Genomic DNA, 20,070 nt, shown 5'->3' on the forward strand with positions numbered 1-20,070 from the left:
ACCTTGTCCAAATGCTTTAATATTTTAGCAATCTTTCCATTGTGCCTGTCTGTGAGTCAATATCTCCTGTGTGTGGTGAGTCGCAATCTATCCTCTCATATTGTTATTATTTCATTCTGTACTTTCCATTGTTTAATAGTTGACCAGTCTTAGAAAGTTATGTAATGATACATACGTATGATTAGTTACATGTATATGATACATAAATATAAAATAGACCCCCTATGATTTTTCGTTAAGAGTAAAATAGTGTATTTCTTAGAATCTTAGAAAGTTTTGATGTGTATACATTAGACAAAAAACTGAAATGTCATCTATGATCCACACTTATTGAACATTGGCTGCTATTCAAAAGATTAAGAATTTTTCTGTGAAAAATTAATAGCATTAAACAGAGGCTTCAGGTTTCAGAAGCATTTTGAAAAATGTGTGCTTTAGTTAAGCACTAGTGTGCTATGGCAAAAATAAATAGGTTCCGTTCAAGCTGAATACTGAATGAAAAATTTGGAAATGGATGAACAGATTCAAGCTATAATTTGAAACAGATGAACTTTAGATTTTATATTATAAAAAAGTTTGTGATTTGATGTCTTGTATTTTTTGAACATACTTCTGCATTTATCTTTGGACTGTTACCTTCTTTATACAAAGTAGCAACATTTTTTTATGTTTTATATAATCCTCAAGAGTACTGCAGATGAAGCTTTATATGCAGCAGTTAGTTTGGTCCATATCCATGGCAGTAAGTTTTCTTATATTAAGTTTATATGTGGAATTAAAACCTTCACACTCTGATTTATGAAGTTATTAATCAGTCAAAGAGAAGTAAATAAAATAATGCAGCTGAATAATTTATGGCATGGCAAACAGTGAAAAATTATGGAGTACAATCAGGCAATGTAATCTTAAAGACATACTGGAAGTTATCGCACTCTGTGCACATGTATGCTATTATCTGGATCTGAAAAAATAAATGCATGGCAATTGTTCAGAGGACACTACCAGAGATATAATATATTTATTACAAGATTAAATAGAACAGTGGAAAATCTGGGATGGAATAACAACAACGTGGATTAGGATAGACTGCTACTCACCACATAGTTTGTGCTACTCAATTTGTGTCTGTAACCAGTAGCAGTCTATCCTAATTCATATTAATGTAATATGAAATACTGGTGAATTACACCAAGGATAAAGAAAGACAAAAACAATATGCTGAAGGCAACTAGAATGTAGCCATGAAAACCCAGAGGAAATAATATATCAAATGATATGACAGCAATGGCATTAAAGTAATGACCAAAGAATGGAGTTGCAGAAAATAATAGATGTATGCAGTATGTTGATCTTAAATTAATATGTGAGCCAAAACTGTTAAAATAATTTTCTCAAATTTAGATTTCTCGTTGATGCCAAATATGTACTTTGTAGATTATTTTCTATTTTCTGTCCACATCAATAATATTGAACTGATCCTGCAAATTATGTTACTTAGTGATAACAAGTAGCATTAAAATTTATGTTCTTGCTTATAATGGTGTAAAGACAGCTTGCAGCCAATAATTATCTCTTTCTGTTTTCAGGGACCTGAAACTTGCTTTGCAATTTTTCTTCCAGCACTTGTTATGGGCAATTTCATGGTGCTGAACCTCTTCTTGGCTTTGTTGCTCAATAGTTTTAATTCAGAGGAGCTAAAATCAAAGAAAGAGGTAAAACATGTTTTTTAGTCCATAATGATCCTTACGGCACAGTTATTGAATGTCAACTTCATTTTATTGCTCTGGTTTTATAAGGCAGAAGATAAAGATAAATACTTGGCTACAGTGGAATATCCAGGATGGAATAACAATACAGGAAGAATATATTGCTTCTCATCATGCAGAAGAAGTGCTGAGATGCAGACAGGCACAGTGGAAAAGAATGTTAGAAGTATTCAGTGCTCAGATTAAAGCCTTTATCAGATGTAAATCACACACACATGTTCACACAAAGGCAATACTCTCTCTCTCTCTCTCTCTCTCTCTCTCTCTCTCTCTCTCTCTATTTCTCCCTCACTCTCTTTCACATTCACATGCAATGTGTGAGTGAGTTGTGCTTGTGTGAATATGTGTGTTTTTTTCCAAATCTGATAGGGTTTGCCTAACAGCTGAATACTTCTAGCATTCTTTTCCATCGTGACTGTTTGCTACTCAACACCTACTGTATCTGATGAGCAGCAGTCTATCCTTTCAATGTTGCTGTTAAGCACTCTATCCTTTCAATGTTGTTGTTAATGCTTGGTTACAGTTATTTACACTTATTGCTTTTGGGACATTCAATCATTTCATATACCGAAACAACACTATTTTGTTCTACTGCTAAGTACTTCATTACTTAATTTTGTTGCTCTGATTTTATATGGCAAAAGGTAAAAATAAATTCTTGGTGACAGTTATTTACATTTACTCTTTCAGGTCGTTCAGTCACTTCTGTGAAACTACACAACACTGTTTTGTTTTGTTTATTCTGCCATAAATGTATCATTTAATGTATTGATGCCATAAGACAATGTCCATCTCCATCTCTGAGTGGCCATCATGTATGGAGGATCTGGATTTAACTGGGAGGTGCGGAACTGGGCATACACAGTATTGTAAGGTCAATTGAGAAGCTGGTTAAAATAGAATTAGTAGCTCTAAGATCAGGAAAGCTGGCAATCACTAGTAAAGCCATGTGCTGACCCCATATCTCTGTGTACTGCATCCAAATGGTGCAGCACAACAGACAGTGACAAGATAGTTCAAATTTACAAGAAAAAATTGACTAACATTTCTTGCAATAATAGTAGGTTGGAAGTGGAAAACATAAAGGCCTGTGTAACCAGTTGAAATGTAGTGTATGATAACTGATTTCAAACATTTTCTAAAGTGGGCTGTGGATGTGAAATGAATTGTTTGGTACTACATATAAAGAGCAGAGACAGCATGAACAGAAACAACACAGATAAATATTTTGCAACAGGACCATTAAAAAATGGATGTGAATGTGAACAGTATCAATTTACTGCACTTAAGCAATTCTCCTGAGCCATTGTAGATTGTATTTTATTGGGTATGTTGTCTACAAAGCAGCTAACACGTAAAACAGTGGAGAAGCCAGTTTATAAATATACACGTGAAAGTGATTTCTAAGTACACTTTTCTAAGATTACAAAAATTCACTTCATACATTAAACAATATTGCTCTCAGTCTAGTCTCAGCAGCCAGAGACCAATCATATGTGCCTGAGAGTTGTTTTTGCATATCTGTGTGTGTGTGTGTGTGTGTGTGTGTGTGTGTGTGTGTGTGTGTGTGCGTGTGTGTGTGTGTGTGTGTGTGTGTGTGAGGGAGATATATATATGTGCACGCTTGTGTGTGTACGCGCGTGTGCATGTATGTTGTCTCTTTTCATCGAAGGTCTTGTTGGCCGAAAGCTCACTTTCTGACAGTCTTTCTGTTGCGCCTATCTGCGACTCAGCATCTATAATATATGCTGAGTAGCAACCATCCTTTTCATAATATTATTGCTTCATACACTAAGTATTTAAATAGCACACTTCATAAGTTTAAATATTCTTCAACTGAATAAAAGCAGCAATGCTGTAAATATGACTTCATATCTTTTCCAAAGGTTTTACCTCAGTAGTTGCTTTTTTATATTTTTGGGAAGTTTGTTATAAAGTTTAACTCCAATATGGAAAGCACCATTTTTGCACAGGGATGTATTCGTTTGGGTCACGTGTAAGTTTTTGTTTTCTTTGGTAAAGTGATCGTGAATAGCATTGTTTCCTTTTGTTTTGCTATCTGTTATATAAATTTTAAAGAATATAAGGGTTTTCGTAATGTAGATACATAAGAGGTTTACATAAATCTCTATGTTTGAATCCAAACATGATTCTAATGGCCCTTTTTTGCAGTCTGAAAGTGCTGCCAGCTGCTGTAAAGTTTCGCAAGAAAGTAATCCCTACTTAAAGGAAGAATAAAAGTAGGCATGATAAGTGTTTATTATTGTTTTCTCACTGCAGTAGGATTTTAGTGAGCAAAGGAGGTAGCATATCTTGCTCAAATTTGGATTAAGGTATTTGATATGTTTATTCCATTTCAAATTGCTTTGTAGCCATAGTCATAAAAATTTGGTTTCTGTACATTTATTGACTGGTACATTGTTGGCAGAGACACATGGGATAAACAAGTCCTTGCTTGGAGGATTGTGGAATTTTCGTGTGACAGTCTTTTTACTATTTATTACAAACTAGTTATTCTATGCCCATTTGCTAAGTTGTTTTATGATGGTGTTTGCTGATTGCTGCAATTCTTCATTACTTTATCCTTTTAGTATAATTGTGATGTCATGTGCAAACATGATCATTTTATGCACATCCCTGTTTAAGCTTAGATCTTTTATGGTGCAGAAGGGGTCCCATTACTTATCCTTGGGTTACACCATATTTGATTGGTTTATAGTCTAGCAAGTGATCAGAAGTAATTTTTTGGTTGACATTTGTGCTCTGGAAGGAACTGATCCAATTGCTGTACAGATCTTGAATACTATATTTTTCAAGTGGTGGCAGCAGACTCTTATGATCCACCATGTCAAATGCTTTTGATAGGTCGATAAATATTCCTGTTGATTCCTGTTTTTTGACAGTCAGGCTTAGTATGCAATTGATGCACTCACAAATGGCATTTGTTGTTGACCTCTTATTTTTGAATCTGTTGTTCATTACATAGGATATTGTTTTTATTTACAAATTCCATAAGTTTGTCATACATAACCTTCTCAAATATTTTTGAAATACAGGAGGAAATTGTGATGGATCTCTGGTTATTTACATTGTCTCTCTCACTTTTTTTTATACTGGAGTAACCTTTGATGTTTTAAATACATCAGAAAAAGTGCCTGTCTGAAGTGAGCATTCACATAAGTCTGTAAGTATTTCAATTACATTTGGTACACTCATCTGTAAAATTGTTGCAAGGACACCATCAATGCCTACCAGAGGTGTAATTTTTTACTCCCTTTATTGCTTTCGCAACTTCATGTTGTGAGATGGAACTGATATATGTCGACCCTCTACATTCACTTATTTTATATTCATTAGCTTCTGTGTTATCATTGAAGTTTGATTTTATCATATTATCAGCAACAAATGTGTTGGCCACTTTTTGGGGGTTTGTTATGTGTTGGATACTTTTTTCTTATTTTTCTGTTTTCCTGTGATAAGGCATTATGCTCTGTTTTCACGAGATTCTGTTTTATAACACTCCACATAGCCTTTGCTTAATTAGCCAAATTATAAAGGTGTTCATCATTATGTATTATTTTTGCTGCTTGTATTACTGTCTTAGTATTTTGGAGTATTTTTATAGCATATGTGTTATTCAGGTACGGAATTTTTCATTTACATTCTTTATGAAGTAGTCTTTTCATCTGGCAAGAAACCCTCATTCCTCTTGTGATCAAGTTTGTTCAAGAATTCCCCCTTTTGGTTACAGTTTTCTGTCAAACTGCTATTTGAAATAAATGGGTTAATGTGTCAATGAAAGTTGTATTTACCATTTATGTCATTATTTTTGTAAACTTCTGACCATTTTTCTTTCTTCAGTAAGCTGTTGAAGTAGTTTATGTACCCTGACTACAACTTCTATATGTGGTTCTTAAAGAGATATTGTTAACAATACTGTCTTTTATTTTCAGACATAGCATTTGAGCAATATAGTCGGTAATGCCTGCTATGAAAATTTTTTGGAGGAGCTGTGTGAACTCTTCTTGATTCGAAACTGATATAGAGATGTTTCACAAGTGTCTTTTACTTGGTTAACAGCTTTTACTTCAGCCCTTAGATTGTTTGTTGTAGCAAGGTTCAAAAGGGTCTTTCTGTTTCTACTTTTTGTGAGAAAATCAATGTTGAAGTCACCACAGATTGTCAAATTACAATCCATTTTATTTACTTTGTTTCACTATGTCTCCAATTAAAGAAAAAGTTCAAAATTTCCAGATGTTGATTGGTAAACTGTAGCAATACAGGGTGTCTGAAAATGAAGATACCGGTTCTAAGGCATTGTGGCATTTATTACAATCAATTTACAATTGTAAATAATACACCAAATGAAAGAGCAACTCAAACAGTTTTATTTGTATACCTGTGCACAATGGGAAGAGTATGGAATGACTGAAAAATATGTTGAACGAGTGCGAGTCTTTCATGCTTAGCCCCAAGAAATATCCCTGCAAATAGTTCATGGGCCTTTCTTTTTTGGTGAATCAACCGTAACTGATGTTTCTTATCATGATGTGCTACAGCTATGGCCCATATGTCAATGGGAAGAAACTGAACAACACATCTTTGTTTGGGAGGAAGATGGTGTGCCGCCTCACTGGCTTAACTCAGTACACGACTGGTTAAAAGACGTTGTATCCGACCGGTGTATTGGGCACAAGGGGCCGTTTGACACAGCATTTTATGCATGACCTCCATGTTCACACACGATCTGACGCGATCATGTGTATGTGCCTCTGATACCAGCTAATCTATCTGACTTTAGAAACAGTGTTATTGCAATAGTTACTCTTAACACATTGATCAAGGTTTCGGAACAACTTACCTATCGACTTGATGTGTGATCGGTGTTCACACTGAATAATTGTAAGAAAAACTGTTTGTATTTCTCTTTCATTTGGTGTATTATTTATAATTGTAAGGGGAATGTAATATGTGCTACAAAGCCTTAAAATCCGTGTATTCATTTTGAAACTCCCTGTATAGTAACCAGGTTGAACTTATTAACTTTTGTAACTGCAGTTTCATAGTTCTTTTTGACATTCATTCCAGTTAAATCAGGTAGAATGGTAAAATCTATATTTTCCTTTATTTAAATTGCTACCTGCTTTGTGTTTTTTATGCAATAGCAGACAGATGAATGCATTTATTTTTGCTTGTTTAATTATTTCCAGGGTAAACCAGTGCTCAGAAATGCATAATACTGAGATCTCTCTACTTCTCATTTTAATGGTATTTTAATTTAATCAATTTTAATAAACAAGGTGACATTTCTACAATCTCTGTTGACAGCCAGTACATACACAAAATTACATGAGCTGATAACTACACATTGAATAGTCATAAAGTCAGAGAAACATTAACACCCTATTAACTGTCCAAGTACAGAGTCCCGTCATTGACAGCTGAATGCACACTGGCACAGAGCTGACATCTGACTCAAGAACATTTGCATGCTTGCTCAATATACAGATTAAATAACATTGGGGAGAGGCTACAACCCTGTCTCACTCCCTTCCCAACCACTGTTTCCCTTATGTGCCTCTCGACTCTTATAACTGCCATCTGGTTTCTGTACAAATTGTAAATAGCCTTTCGCTCCCTGTATTTTACCCTGCCAACTTTAGAATTTGAAAGAGAGTATTCCAGTCAGCATTGTCAAAAGCTTTCTCTAAGTCTACAAATGCTAGTAATGTAGGTTTGCCTTTCCTTAATCTTTCTTCTAAGATAAGTCATAGGGTCAGTATTGTCTCACGTGTTCCAACATTTCTATGGGATCCAAACTGATCTTCCCTGAGGTCAGCTTCTACCAGTTTTTCCATTCGTCTGTAAAGAATTTGCGTTAGTATTTTCCAGCTGTGACTTATTAAACTGATAGTTCGGTAATTTTCACATCTGTCAACGCCTGCTTTCTTTGGGATTGGAATTATTATATTCTTCGTTAAGTCTGAGGGTATTTCACCTGTCTCATACATCTTGCTCACAGTGTTGTAGAGATTTGTCAGGACTGGCTCTCCCAAGGCTATCAGTAGTTCTAATGGAATGCTGTCTACTCCCAGAGCATTGTTGCAACTCAGATCTTTCAGTGCTCTGTCAAACTCCTCACGCAATATCATATCTCCCAATTCACCTTCATCTACATCCTCTTCCATATCCATTACATTGCCCTCAAGTACATCGCCCTTGTATAGACCCTCTAAATACTCCTTCTGCCTTTCTGCTTTCCCTTCTTTGCTTAGAACTGGGTTTCCATCTGAGCTCTTGATATTCGTACAAGTGATTCTCCTTTCTCCAAAGGTCTCTTTAATTTTCCTGTAGGCAGTATCTATCTTACCCCTAGTGAGATAAGCCTCTACATCCTTACATTTGTCCTCTAGCCATCCCCGCATAGCCATTTTGCACTCCCTGTCGATCTCATTTTTGAGACGTTTGTCTTCCTTTTTGCCTGCTTCATTTACTGCATTTTTATATTTTCTCCTTTCATTAATTAAATTCAATATTTCTTCTGTTACCCAAGGATTTCTACTAGCCCTCAATTTTTTACCTACTTGATCCTCTGCTGCCTTCACTATTTCATCCCTCAAAGTTACCCATTCTTCTTCTACTGTATTTCTTTCCCCCATTCTTGTCAATTGTTCCCTAATGCTCTCCCTGAAACTCTGTACAACCTCTGGTTCTTTCAGTTTATCCAGGTTCCATCTCCTTAAATTCCCACCTTTTTGCAGTTTCTTCAGTTTTAATCTACAGTTCATAACCAATAGATTGTGGTCAGAGTCCACATCTGCCCCTGGAAATGTCTTACAATTTAAAACCTGGTTCCTAAATCTCTGTCTTACCATTATATAATCTATCTGATACCTTCTAGTATCTCCAGGATTCTTCCATGTATACAACCTTCTTTTATGATTCTTGAACCAAGTGTTAGCTATGATTAAGTTATGCTCTTTGCAAAATTCTACCAGGCGGCTTCCTCTTTCATTTCTTAGCCCCAATCAATATTCACCTACTATGTTTCCTTCTCTCCCTTTTCCTACCATTGAATTCCAGTCACCCATGACTATTAAATTTTCGTCTTCTTTCACTACCTGAATAATTTCTTTTATCTCATCATACATATCATCAATTTCTTCATCATCTGCAGAGCTAGTTGGCATATAAACTTCTACTACTGTAGTAAGCAGGGGCTTCGTGTGTATTTTGGACACAATAATGCATTCACTATGCTGTTTGTAGTAGCTTACTTGCACTCCTATTTTTTTTATTTATTATTAAACCTACTCCTGCATTACCCCTATTTGATTTTGTATTTATAACCTTGTATTGACCTGACCTAAAGTCTTGTTCCTCCTGCCACCAAACTTCACTAATTCCTACTATATCTAACTTGAACCTATCCATTTCCCTTTTCAAATTTTCTAACCTACCTGCTCGATTAAGGGATCTGACATTCCACACTCCGATCTGTAGAACGCCAGTTTTCTTTCTCCTGATAACGACGTCCTCCTGAGTAGTCCCTGCCCGGAGATCTGAATGGAAGACTATTTTACCTCCAGAATATTTTACCCAAGAGGATGCCATCATCATTTAATCATACAGTAAAGCTGCATGCCCTCGGGAAAAATTATGGCTGTAGTTTCCACTTGCTTTCAGCCGTTCGCAGTACCAGCACAGCAAGGCTGTTTTGGTTAGTGTTACAAAGCCAGATCAATCAATCATCCAGACTGTTGCCCCTGCAACTACTGAAAAGGCTGCTACCCCTCTTCAGGAACCATACGTTTGTCTGGCCTCTCAACAGATATCCCTCTGTTGTGGTTGCACCTATGGTATGTGGTATGGCCATCTGTATCACTGAGGCATGCAAGCCTCCCCACCAACGCCAAGGTCCGTGGTTCATGGGGGGGGGGATCAGTGGTTAATGGTTAACAAAAAATCAAGTAGATATTGTTATTCCTGAATGAAATGTTGTAGCAAATATCGGGCGTTAGAAATAGAGAAAAATTGTGGTATTGGAATTACCATCAAAGATGGTTTAAAATTAAAGAAAAATTGGAAAAATAAAAAAAAAAAAATATAAGTGATACATCATGCTCCTCAGAACTAGCTGGGGAGTTTAACTGAGTTAGATTAGTTGGTGAAAATAATAGTTATTAGCTTACTTAGGTCTTTACAGTGTGAGGAAAATGTACATCTTTTTTTTCTCTTCGACAATTTAGGTAGTTATAACAAAATTAGTATCACTTAAAATAAGCAATCAATGAAAAAATCCAGAATGGAATGTACAAATTTATGTTTGCTGCATCAGACTATTGCAGGAAAAAGAATTCCACGTAATAAATCTAATGCTCCTGTGGACCCGCCATAAAAAAGAAAACTTAAAACCAATTATTATATGGTTAACCTTGAAGATGGAGTTTTGCATTGCTTTCCACTACTGCTAACACAGAGAATTAATTTAGCATCAGTAAGAGGTCAGAAAGATCTTATTTGGTCATTTATTGATAGTTGAAATATAATGTATTTGGACTTTCTGTATAGGTGCCAGACTAGAAAAACATGAGTTAAAATTGCACTCGGTACACTAAAAAGAAATAGACATTAACAATGTCGTGAAAGGTAGATTGCTACTCGCTGTAAAGATGACACATGACAAAAAGATTGTTATACATGAGCTTTTGGCCAAAGCCTTCTTCAGGAAGGAAAACATGAACACATTCACAGAAGCGAGCACACCTCTTGCACACATGACCACTATCTCTGGCCACTCTGGCCAGAAATATATCTGAGACATTCATGTTCACCAACAAAAACAATAGGCTCTTTAAAAAATAAAAAGGTATCTGGTATTGAGATGAATTGTTAAAATGAGAGGAATAAGGCTTTCACTGTACCAGACATATAAAAGCGATTATTATCAAATTCCAGAATAGAGAGAGAGAGAGAGAGAGAGAGTTTACAAATCCTATCTTAGATGTAAGAAGTTTTGTTCAACTAGGCTTCTGTATGCCAGTAAAATAGTTTATGAAAGTTACATATTTATTTATTTATTCCAATAAACAATTTTCAGTATCAAACAATCCAAAACCCAGGACTGAATGTAATAAAATTATGAAAAGGAAAGTTGCTACTCACCATATAATGGAATATATATATATATATTGGTTAGTATTACAAGGCCAGATCAATCAATCATCCAGACTGTTGCCCCTGCAACTACTGAAAAGGCTTCTACCCCTCTTCAGGAGCCATACATTTGTCTGGCCTCTAAAAACAAAGGTAATGAGACTTACCAAACAAAAGCGCTGGCAGGTCGATAGACACACAAACAAACACAAACATACACACAAAATTCTAGCTTTCGCAACCAACGGTTGCTTCGTCAGGAAAGAGGGAAGGAGAGGGAAAGACGAAAAGATGTGGGTTTTAAGGGAGAGGGTAAGGAGTCATCCCAATCCCGGGAGCGGAAAGACTTACCTTAGGGGGAAAAAAGGACGGGTATACACTCGCGCACACACACACACACATATCCATCCGCACATCCACAGACACAAGCAGACATTTGTCTGAGCCAGGTGAGCGGTTTAGGATTCTGGGTGTTTAGGAAGCACAAGCCCCCTTCCTCAATGTTGATCTCCACCTCAAAGATGGCTAAATCAGTACCTCTGTCCATATAAAACCTACTAACCACCAGCAATATCACCACTTTGACAGCTGCCCAAACTCTTTGCCTTTACAAATGTCTGCTTGCGTCTGTGTATGTGCGGATGGATATATGTGTGTGTGCGAAAGCTAGAATTTTTTTGTGTATGTTTGTGTTTGTTTGTGTGTCTATCGACCTGCCAGCGCTTTTGTTTGGTAAGTCTCATCATCTTTGTTTTTAGATATATTTTTCCCACGTGGAATGTTGATGCACACACACACACACACACACACACACACACACACACACACACACACACAGAGGGTGTTACAAAAAGGTACGGCCAAACTTTCAGGAAACATTCCTCACACACAAATAAAGAAAAGATGTTATGTGGACATGTGTCTGTAAACGCTTAATTTCCATGTTAGAGCTCATTTTAGTTTTGTCCACCTACGCTCAATGGAGCACGTTATCATGATTTCATACGTGACACTCTACCTGTGCTGCTAGAACATGTGCCTTTACAAGTACGACATAACATGTGGTTCATGCACGATGGAGCTCCTGCACATTCCAGTCGAAGCGTTCGTACGCTTCTCAACAACAGATTCGGTGACCGATGGATTGGTAGAGGCGGACTAATTCCATGGCCTCCACGCTCTCCTGACCCCAACCCTCTTGACTTTCATTTATGGGGGCATTTGAAAGCTCTTGTCTACGCAGCCCCGGTTCAAATGTAGAGACTCTTCGTGCTCGTATTGTGGACGGCTGTGATACAATATGCCATTCTCCAGGGCTGCATCAGCGCATCAGGGATTCCATGCGACGGAGGGTGGATGCATGTATCCTCGCTAACGGAGGACATTTTGAACATTTCCTGTAACAAAGTGTTTGAAGTCACGCTGGTACATTCTGTTGCTGTGTGTTTCCATTCCATGATTAATGTGATTTGAAGAGAAGTAATACAATGAGCTCTAATATGGAAAGTAAGCGTTTCCGGACACATGTCCACATAACGTATTATCTTTCTTTGTGTGTGAGGAATGTTTCCTGAAAGTTTGGCCGTACCTTTTTGTAACACCCTGTATAATAGAGGGAAACATTCCACGTGGGAAAAATATATCTAAAAACAAAGATGATGTAACTTACCAAGCGAAAGTGTTGGCATGTTGATAGACACACAAACACACACACAAAATTCAAGCTTTCACAACCAACGGTTGCTTTGTCAGGAAAGAGGGAAGGAGAGGGAAAGACGAAAGGATGTGGTTTTTAAGGGAGAGGGTAAGGAGTCATTCCAATCCCGGGAGTGGAAAGACTTACCTTAGGGGGAAAAAAGGACAGGTATACATTCGCGCACACACACACATATCCATCCGCACATACACAGACACAAGCAGACATTTCTAGTGTCTGCTTGTGTGTGTGTGGGGGGGGGGGGGGGGGGTGTCGTGTATTTTTGACGAAGGCCTTTCTGGCCAAAAGCCTATTTGTGACAGTCTTTTTGTAGTGCCTATCTGTGGTTCAGCAGCTCCACTATATGGTGAGTAGCAACTCTCCTTTTCATAATATTGTTACATTTTTTAGTATATTGTTTGTACACATGATATAGGACAAGTGTAAACATAATTAATTTACAATTACAATAGTCATTATGGCTACAACACCAACACAAAGTACATAACAACATAAATTGACATATTACATTGTTTCTACAGTTGATAGTTAGTAAGGAGAGTACATGATTAACATAAAGTAAATTATAGTGTGAAATGACATAATACATAATTATTAACATTTGGTAAAAGATATTTACTCATTATGATGTTCCAGAAACTCAGAGACAGAGTAGGAGCAGTGCTCAAGCAAGAACTCTTTCAACCTCACCTTAAACATATTTAATGTTAGGCATTTAAATGCAGAAGGCATGTAATTATATATTATAACTCTAGTATGATATATTCCTCATTTGCATAAGTCTGTAATTATTCTTTCCAGTCAGACTCCTGAAATCATTCATTGTCTTTGAGAACTGAGTGATGGCTGTGCCACTTCACTCAGAGGACTTGAAAACAAACTGAACGCAACAGACACATCTGTGAAGGATCTGCTTGGTGCCAAGTTATGAGCATGGCATACATTTCTTTGGAATATTATCACAGCTGTTAATGGTACATTTTGGAAGCCTTTCTTCTTGAATCCTTTTGAAATGCCTTTGCTATTGTAGTTATGAAAGAATAGAGAAGGTTGGAGAACAAGAATTAGAGACACGCTGTTATTGTAGATGCCGATAAAAATTGTAAACACCAATGGGTACAAGTGGTTGTTAAAAAGTTTTAATCATCACTTTGAAAAATTCAAGCTACAATCATGAAACCTGATGAAGATATCAGCCCTTCTGTTCATATTCACCCTTCAATGCATCACATTTTTGTAATGAGGAATGATTTCATGGGGACATTTCTTGTCGTTGTCTGTATTTTGGATGTTCAGGAAAGGTTCCACCTTGAAAGTTACCTTGATGTCATTCTGGAAAATGCCTGCCATGCAATGGTTTCTTCATCTGAGGAAAGAGGAAGAAGTCACTTTGTATCATCTCATTGGAATACAAGGATAGGCAATATTGATAGCCCAAAGAAGCTGTAAATGTGGCTGTTTCCTGTGCAGACACATTGCTGTGGAGCAGTGATACTTCATCTTGACGCACACCTATCAAGAAATGTGGTGCAGCAGTGGTCAGCATACTGGACTTGTTTTCGGGGAAATGACAGTTCAAATCCTTCTTTAACCTTGTGAGGAGATTGGTTTGCTGCTGTGTGGGCACTTGGGTGTCTGTATGGTTGTGTGTATGAATGTGTCTACTACTTCTATTAGAGACAGAAAAAGAGCTCAAAAGCTAGTGTAAGTACTGTTTTCTGCTGTGTGTTTATATGTTCCACACACCAGACAGCTACATTTCAGAATAGTTTCCTGTCCTTTACTTTATGTATTATTCCATGCAGGGATTTCCATTATTTTTTTGCACAAGGTACAGATGGAAGTAAAGCTGCATGGGTGAGTCATGAGTCATGCTTGGATAGCAAAGTTGGTAGAGCTCTTGCCCACAAAATGCAAAGATCCCAGATTCAAGGCCCAGTCGGGTACATCACTTTAATATGTCATGAAATTTCAACTTCTTTAGATGTTTGACATGGAGTCTACCACATAATTCTTGTCACTGGATGACATGAGGGAGGAAGAGCTATCTCCCCCTGCCCCATTGAGACAGAGTTTTGTTTTATATGCTAACTGCGGTTACAAAAATTATGTACATTTTAATTGTTATTACATCAATCCTTTTAGTGATAGCTGTAACATATTTTCTTTTACTGGTAATTGTATGTTGAAAAGATGTAATATTTCATAAATGACATATCTCAGTAAGTGTTTCTTTTCTTAACTCATTCCATATCCTTAAATGTTCTCTTTTCTGGTCAGAATTATGAAAAACGCTTTGTATACACGTCTTAACATTTTCATAACTTTTTATCTCTGAAACTGTGAATGATACAGGTACTATCACTTGTTTTTCAAGTTTCTATGACAAGAGAAAGCAAACCACATTTTTTATTATTTGAAGTTTTAATAACTGCTAGGAAACACTGTTTATACGACACTTAAAAACAATTATGGGTCTTGCTAAGGCTTCTTAAATAGCATTAATAGTGTCCAATAAATACAGCATTTCAGTTCTCTATTCCTGCTAAAGTTAAGGTTATTCTTAATTTTATAGGAAGTTGGAGAAGAGTCAAAACTGGTGAGAAGTTTTGAACGCATTAGATCTATTGTAAGGAAGAAAAGACAGGCACGAGAAAAGACTGACAATGAACAAAACATGCGACTGGAGCAAATGGTACGAGAAGTTATGACAAGGCATGCAGCTGAAAAAAGAAATCCATCCAGTGTTCGTGAAACGATTATAAGCATTCCAGAAAAGAAGCAACCTCTAACAACTGAATGTTCAGCAAGCCTGCCTTCAGATGTCAGTGATTCAAGAACGTCCAAAGATGCAGAAAATCAGGAGAAAAATGTCATCACTAAAGAAATTAAAAATTCTCCATGTATCACTAATAGACACTCTGTAAACATTCCTGCTATCTCTCCAAAGCCAACAACTGAGAAATATCATTCAATGAGCATGCAAGATTCTTTAAACAAACATGCAGAAGAGAAGCGATATTCATTAGTACTTCAGAAAGCTGTTGACCTTGAAGACACAGAGATTGAGGACCTGATCAACAACTCTGAATCCAGGCTGCAGCATCAAGAGACGGCAGTGCTGGAGACAGTCCAAGAGGCATCTGATACTCCAAAACACACTGTCCACAAACAGCTCTCTCTTGCAACTAACCAAACAAGTAGCAAAGGTAAGCAGTTGTCCAGAAAGATTTAGATGTGCTTTAACTTCACTTCTTTACAAGCTTTCATCTGCACAAACTGACTCCTATGACTATGTTTTGTTGATGTGTTGATACCAGTGCTATTTCTGTGTATTCTGTGCACATACTATGGCAACAGCTTTACGTTTTTAATGACAGTATTGTGTGATATTAGAACGCTTCTATCTGTTTTGGACAGTCTCTTTCAGATGGGCAAAAGATGACTAACAGATTTCCTGTCTGCTAGAAAATGTGTGTGTTAGCAGAGAGATGTAGTTTTATCACTTCACAGATATAATGGATGTGACATTAAAAACTAGAACAGGAAATATAGTAAAACTATTTATGTACTGCATAGAAAAACACACTCTGTCTCTGTTGTAGCTGGCGGCATTTACTGAGCAACACTATCCTCCTCACTGCTGATAGCATTAGAGTTGATGTACATGTCTATTGTATCCCACTATCTGTTTCTTGTGGTGTAATATTTGATGTATCAATTTTGTTGTTCACTTCATTGGCATGGATCAAACTGGTTCCAGTTTATGTCTATCTTTTAGTATATACATACATTTTTTTAATTTATAAGACTCTCTTTCAATTTAAGTTCTATTTGCTTCTTGTCTTTTATTTAAGTGGGTGTGTTTTACTGAAAAACTGAATGGATTTGTTTAATTACTCGCTGTAAAGATATTAATTTAGGGTTAACAATCCATTTAAGAAAGTACTACAGCATTCACTAATTTTAAAAGTTTGAATTTTTAAATGACACAGACTCAGTTGCCCAGCAGTAGTGTTTCCATGATCTGATGACTTTGCCGAGCAAAGGAGACTGCACAAAAAAAAAAAAAAAATTGCTGCTTAGCGGGAGGTACTGAACATTGCTGAGAAATCTGAAGTAATGGAAAAATATTCTGAGTGGAAATAAATAGTGGGCAAAATAAAACTGGCCTGGAAAATATTTATAAGACTGATGAAAAGGAGAATTGCCCATCACAGAAAATGCTGGAAACTGTGATTTCGGTTCACCAGTCAGCTACTGTCACACGTCTGTGCATGTGTATCACCTGCATTTTCTGTCCCAAGTATTTTGTTGTGTCATTACATTTGAGTGAGCGAGAGGACCAGATGTGTTTAGTGACCAGTTTGAATGGAACACAAAATGGTGCTCATGATGAAACAGCTTATATTCATACTCAGGTATTGTGCAAATCATAATTCATGGAAAACGTGTGCAGATCAGTTTAAGACTCAAAGTGTTTTGGCAAAACCTCCAGCAAAGTCTGCAATGTAAAAATTAGTGGAAAACTGGTGTGAAACAGGTTCTAACTATCAAAAAAGTGTTCAAACACCAGAAAATATTGCTCAACTGAAGTAAACCCAGAAACAAAGCCTGATGAAATTTCATTGCCATTTCAAGTGGGAATTAAGAGATTGTTGTGTCAAAATATTATCATGGAGCATATGCATGTGTACCTGTGGGGCAGAATGAAGGGTCAGGTATAGTGCATTAATCCTCGCACAGTGAAAGAGCTACAGCAGAACACAGAAAATGCTATTGCTGCTGTCCTTCAGACAGAACTCCTAGGCGTGTCTAACAATTTGATAAATGGAGTACAGGACTGTGCGGGCATCAGTAGTAGCCATTTCCAGCATCTTCTTTGGTCTTCATTAACAAGGGTCAATCCCTCAGCAGCATTATTGTAAAAACTTTTTGAGCCAATTTTATTGTGCCCACGCTATATGTAAAAACAAGAAATCTGCCCATGACTAGTTTACAGTTAATACCTGTTCAGTAAAATAGTTTCATTGAATACAAAAATGATAGATGCAAACACTTGGAGACTAAAAATAATTTCTGTAGGAAATAAGAAAAATAGAAGGAAGAAACAGAACATTTAATGGACAGGATACGTTGCTTCTCAGCAGATAGAAGAGGTGTCAGGTCACAGACAGGCAAAGGAAAAGAAGTACTAGAAATATTTGAGCTTTCAGGTGAAGTCCTTCTTCAGAAGTAGAACTTCCACACAACAATATTTCACACACACCTGACCACTGTCTCAGGGCATTAAGGCCGGCTTAAGTCAGACCTTAGTGCCTCGAGTCAGTGCCCATGTATGTTTGAGTCATTGTGTGAATGTGAAAAAGTTCTGTTTCTGAAGAAGGACTTTGCCCAAAAGCTCAACTATTTCTAGTATTCATTTTCCTCATGCTTGTCTGTGACTCAATGCTTCCTCTATGTGGCGAGTAGCAATCTATTCTTTCCATGGTGCTGTTATTCCATCCTGGACATTCTACTGACTGAAATAGAACATTAAATCGATAATGATAGACTTCAAAAGTTCAAGATCAGGTAATTGGACTTTTTTCCCACTATTTTGTTTATATGGTCCACATAACAGCTGCTTATGTTATGTCATAGGCTTGCAGCAGAGATAAAGTAGGACACGTTATCATCATTGCGGACCATATCCTCTACTTTTGTGAGTTCAAGCTAAGGACCCAAACTTGCCGTGCTCACCCTCTGAATACTGAGTATGTACTGCCCAACTGATCTAAGAGAGGTTTGGCTTTGAAGAGGATGTTTTTAATGTATATGTGACTTGTTCCTGCTGTCTGTGTGCACAAATTCTTGTAACATACATCTTATGGGCTCATACGGATATTCAGCATGCCTACAGACGGAAAATTTGGATGGCACAAAATATACACAAGACATGCAAACAAAAAGTTTATTTTGGATCTAGCAATAAATTTTATGTTGAAATTAGTGAGAGACAGTTGGTTTGATGACTACAACAGTATGACACAATTACCTAATATTGGTCCCTTTCACACCACTTACAGTAAAAACAGTGAACTGTGATAAGTAAAATGATCATCTACGGTGTATGTTTCAATATTCAAACAAGTGAGGAGGCCCATTCAGAAGCAGACAATAAGAAACAATTTTTTTTTCTTTGACATTTACTTGTCATAACTTCTGTTGCTTTAAATGTGGATATACTTTGTTCCTCATTCTCTCACTTTCCTGTCAATGAATAGAGCTGTATGTTTGTTTCATTTTTACTGACTTCAGTTAACATTATATATTTAGATTGTCTCTATTTCTCAAACCATCAATTTGTGACCAGCTTATTCCTGTAAATTCACAGCTTCGCATAAGCCCATCTACGATGATGTGAGACTAATATCTCCAGGAGAAAGTATAAACCATATAATTTTGTTTATCTATAGGCTTTAGGTCCCCCCCCCCCCCCCCCCCTGAACCATGGACCTTGCCGTTGGTGGGGAGGCTTGTGTGCCTCAGCGATACAGACAGCCGTACCATAGGTGCAACCACAACGGAGGGGTATCTGTTGAGAGGCCAGACAAACGTGTGGTTCCTGAAGAGGGGCAGCAGCCTTTTCAGTAGTTGCAAGGGCAACAGTCTGCATGATTGACTGATCTGGCCTTGTAACAATAACCAAAACAGCCTTGCTGTGCTGGTACTGCGAACGGCTGAAAGCAAGGGGAAACTACGGCCGTAATTTTTCCCAAGGGCATGCAGCTTTACTGTATGATTAAATGATGATGGCGTCCTCTTGGGTAAAATATTCCAGAGGTAAAATAGTCCCCCATTCAGATCTCCGGGCGGGGGCTACTCAAGAGGATGTCGTTATCAGGAGAAAGAAAACTGGCGTTCTACGGATCGGAGCGTGGAATGTCAGATCCCTTAATCGGGCAGGTAGGTTAGAAAATTTAAAAAGGGAAATGGATAGGTTAAAGTTAGATATAGTGGGAATTAGTGAAGTTCGGTGGCAGGAGGAACAAGACTTCTGGTCAGGTGACTACAAGGCTATAAACACAAAATCAAATATGGGGCATGTAGGAGTAGGCTTAATAATGAATAGGAAAATAGGAATGCTGGTAAGCTACTACAAACAGCATAGTGAACACATTATTGTGGCCAAGATAGATACGAACCCCACACCTACTACAGTAGTACAAGTTTATATACCAACTAGCTCTGCAGATGACGAAGAAATTGAAGAAATGTATGATGAAATGAAAGAAATTATTCAGATAGTGAAGGGTGATGAAAATTTAATAGTCATGGGTGACTGGAATTCGATAGTAGGAAAAGGGAGAGAAGGAAACGTAGTAGGTGAATATGGATTGGGGCTAAGAAATGAAAGAGGAAGCCGCCTGGTAGAATTTTGCACAGAGC

The 20,070-nt window shown here is 37.2% G+C and overlaps 1 protein-coding gene across 1 annotated transcript in view; it reads left to right on the forward strand.

Moving 5' to 3' along the window:
- The window catches only part of LOC126484672 (sodium channel protein 60E-like), a 277,274-nt gene that overhangs the window by 136,109 nt on the left and 121,095 nt on the right, over window positions 1-20,070 (forward strand). Inside the window, exons 15-16 of the mRNA XM_050108265.1 lie at window positions 1,587-1,712; window positions 15,215-15,848. Coding sequence (XP_049964222.1) covers window positions 1,587-1,712; window positions 15,215-15,848 — 760 coding nt within the window. The remainder of the gene's footprint in view (window positions 1-1,586; window positions 1,713-15,214; window positions 15,849-20,070) is intronic.

Source organism: Schistocerca serialis, chromosome 6, assembly GCF_023864345.2.
Source record: "Schistocerca serialis cubense isolate TAMUIC-IGC-003099 chromosome 6, iqSchSeri2.2, whole genome shotgun sequence".
NCBI lineage: Eukaryota > Metazoa > Arthropoda > Insecta > Orthoptera > Acrididae > Schistocerca > Schistocerca serialis.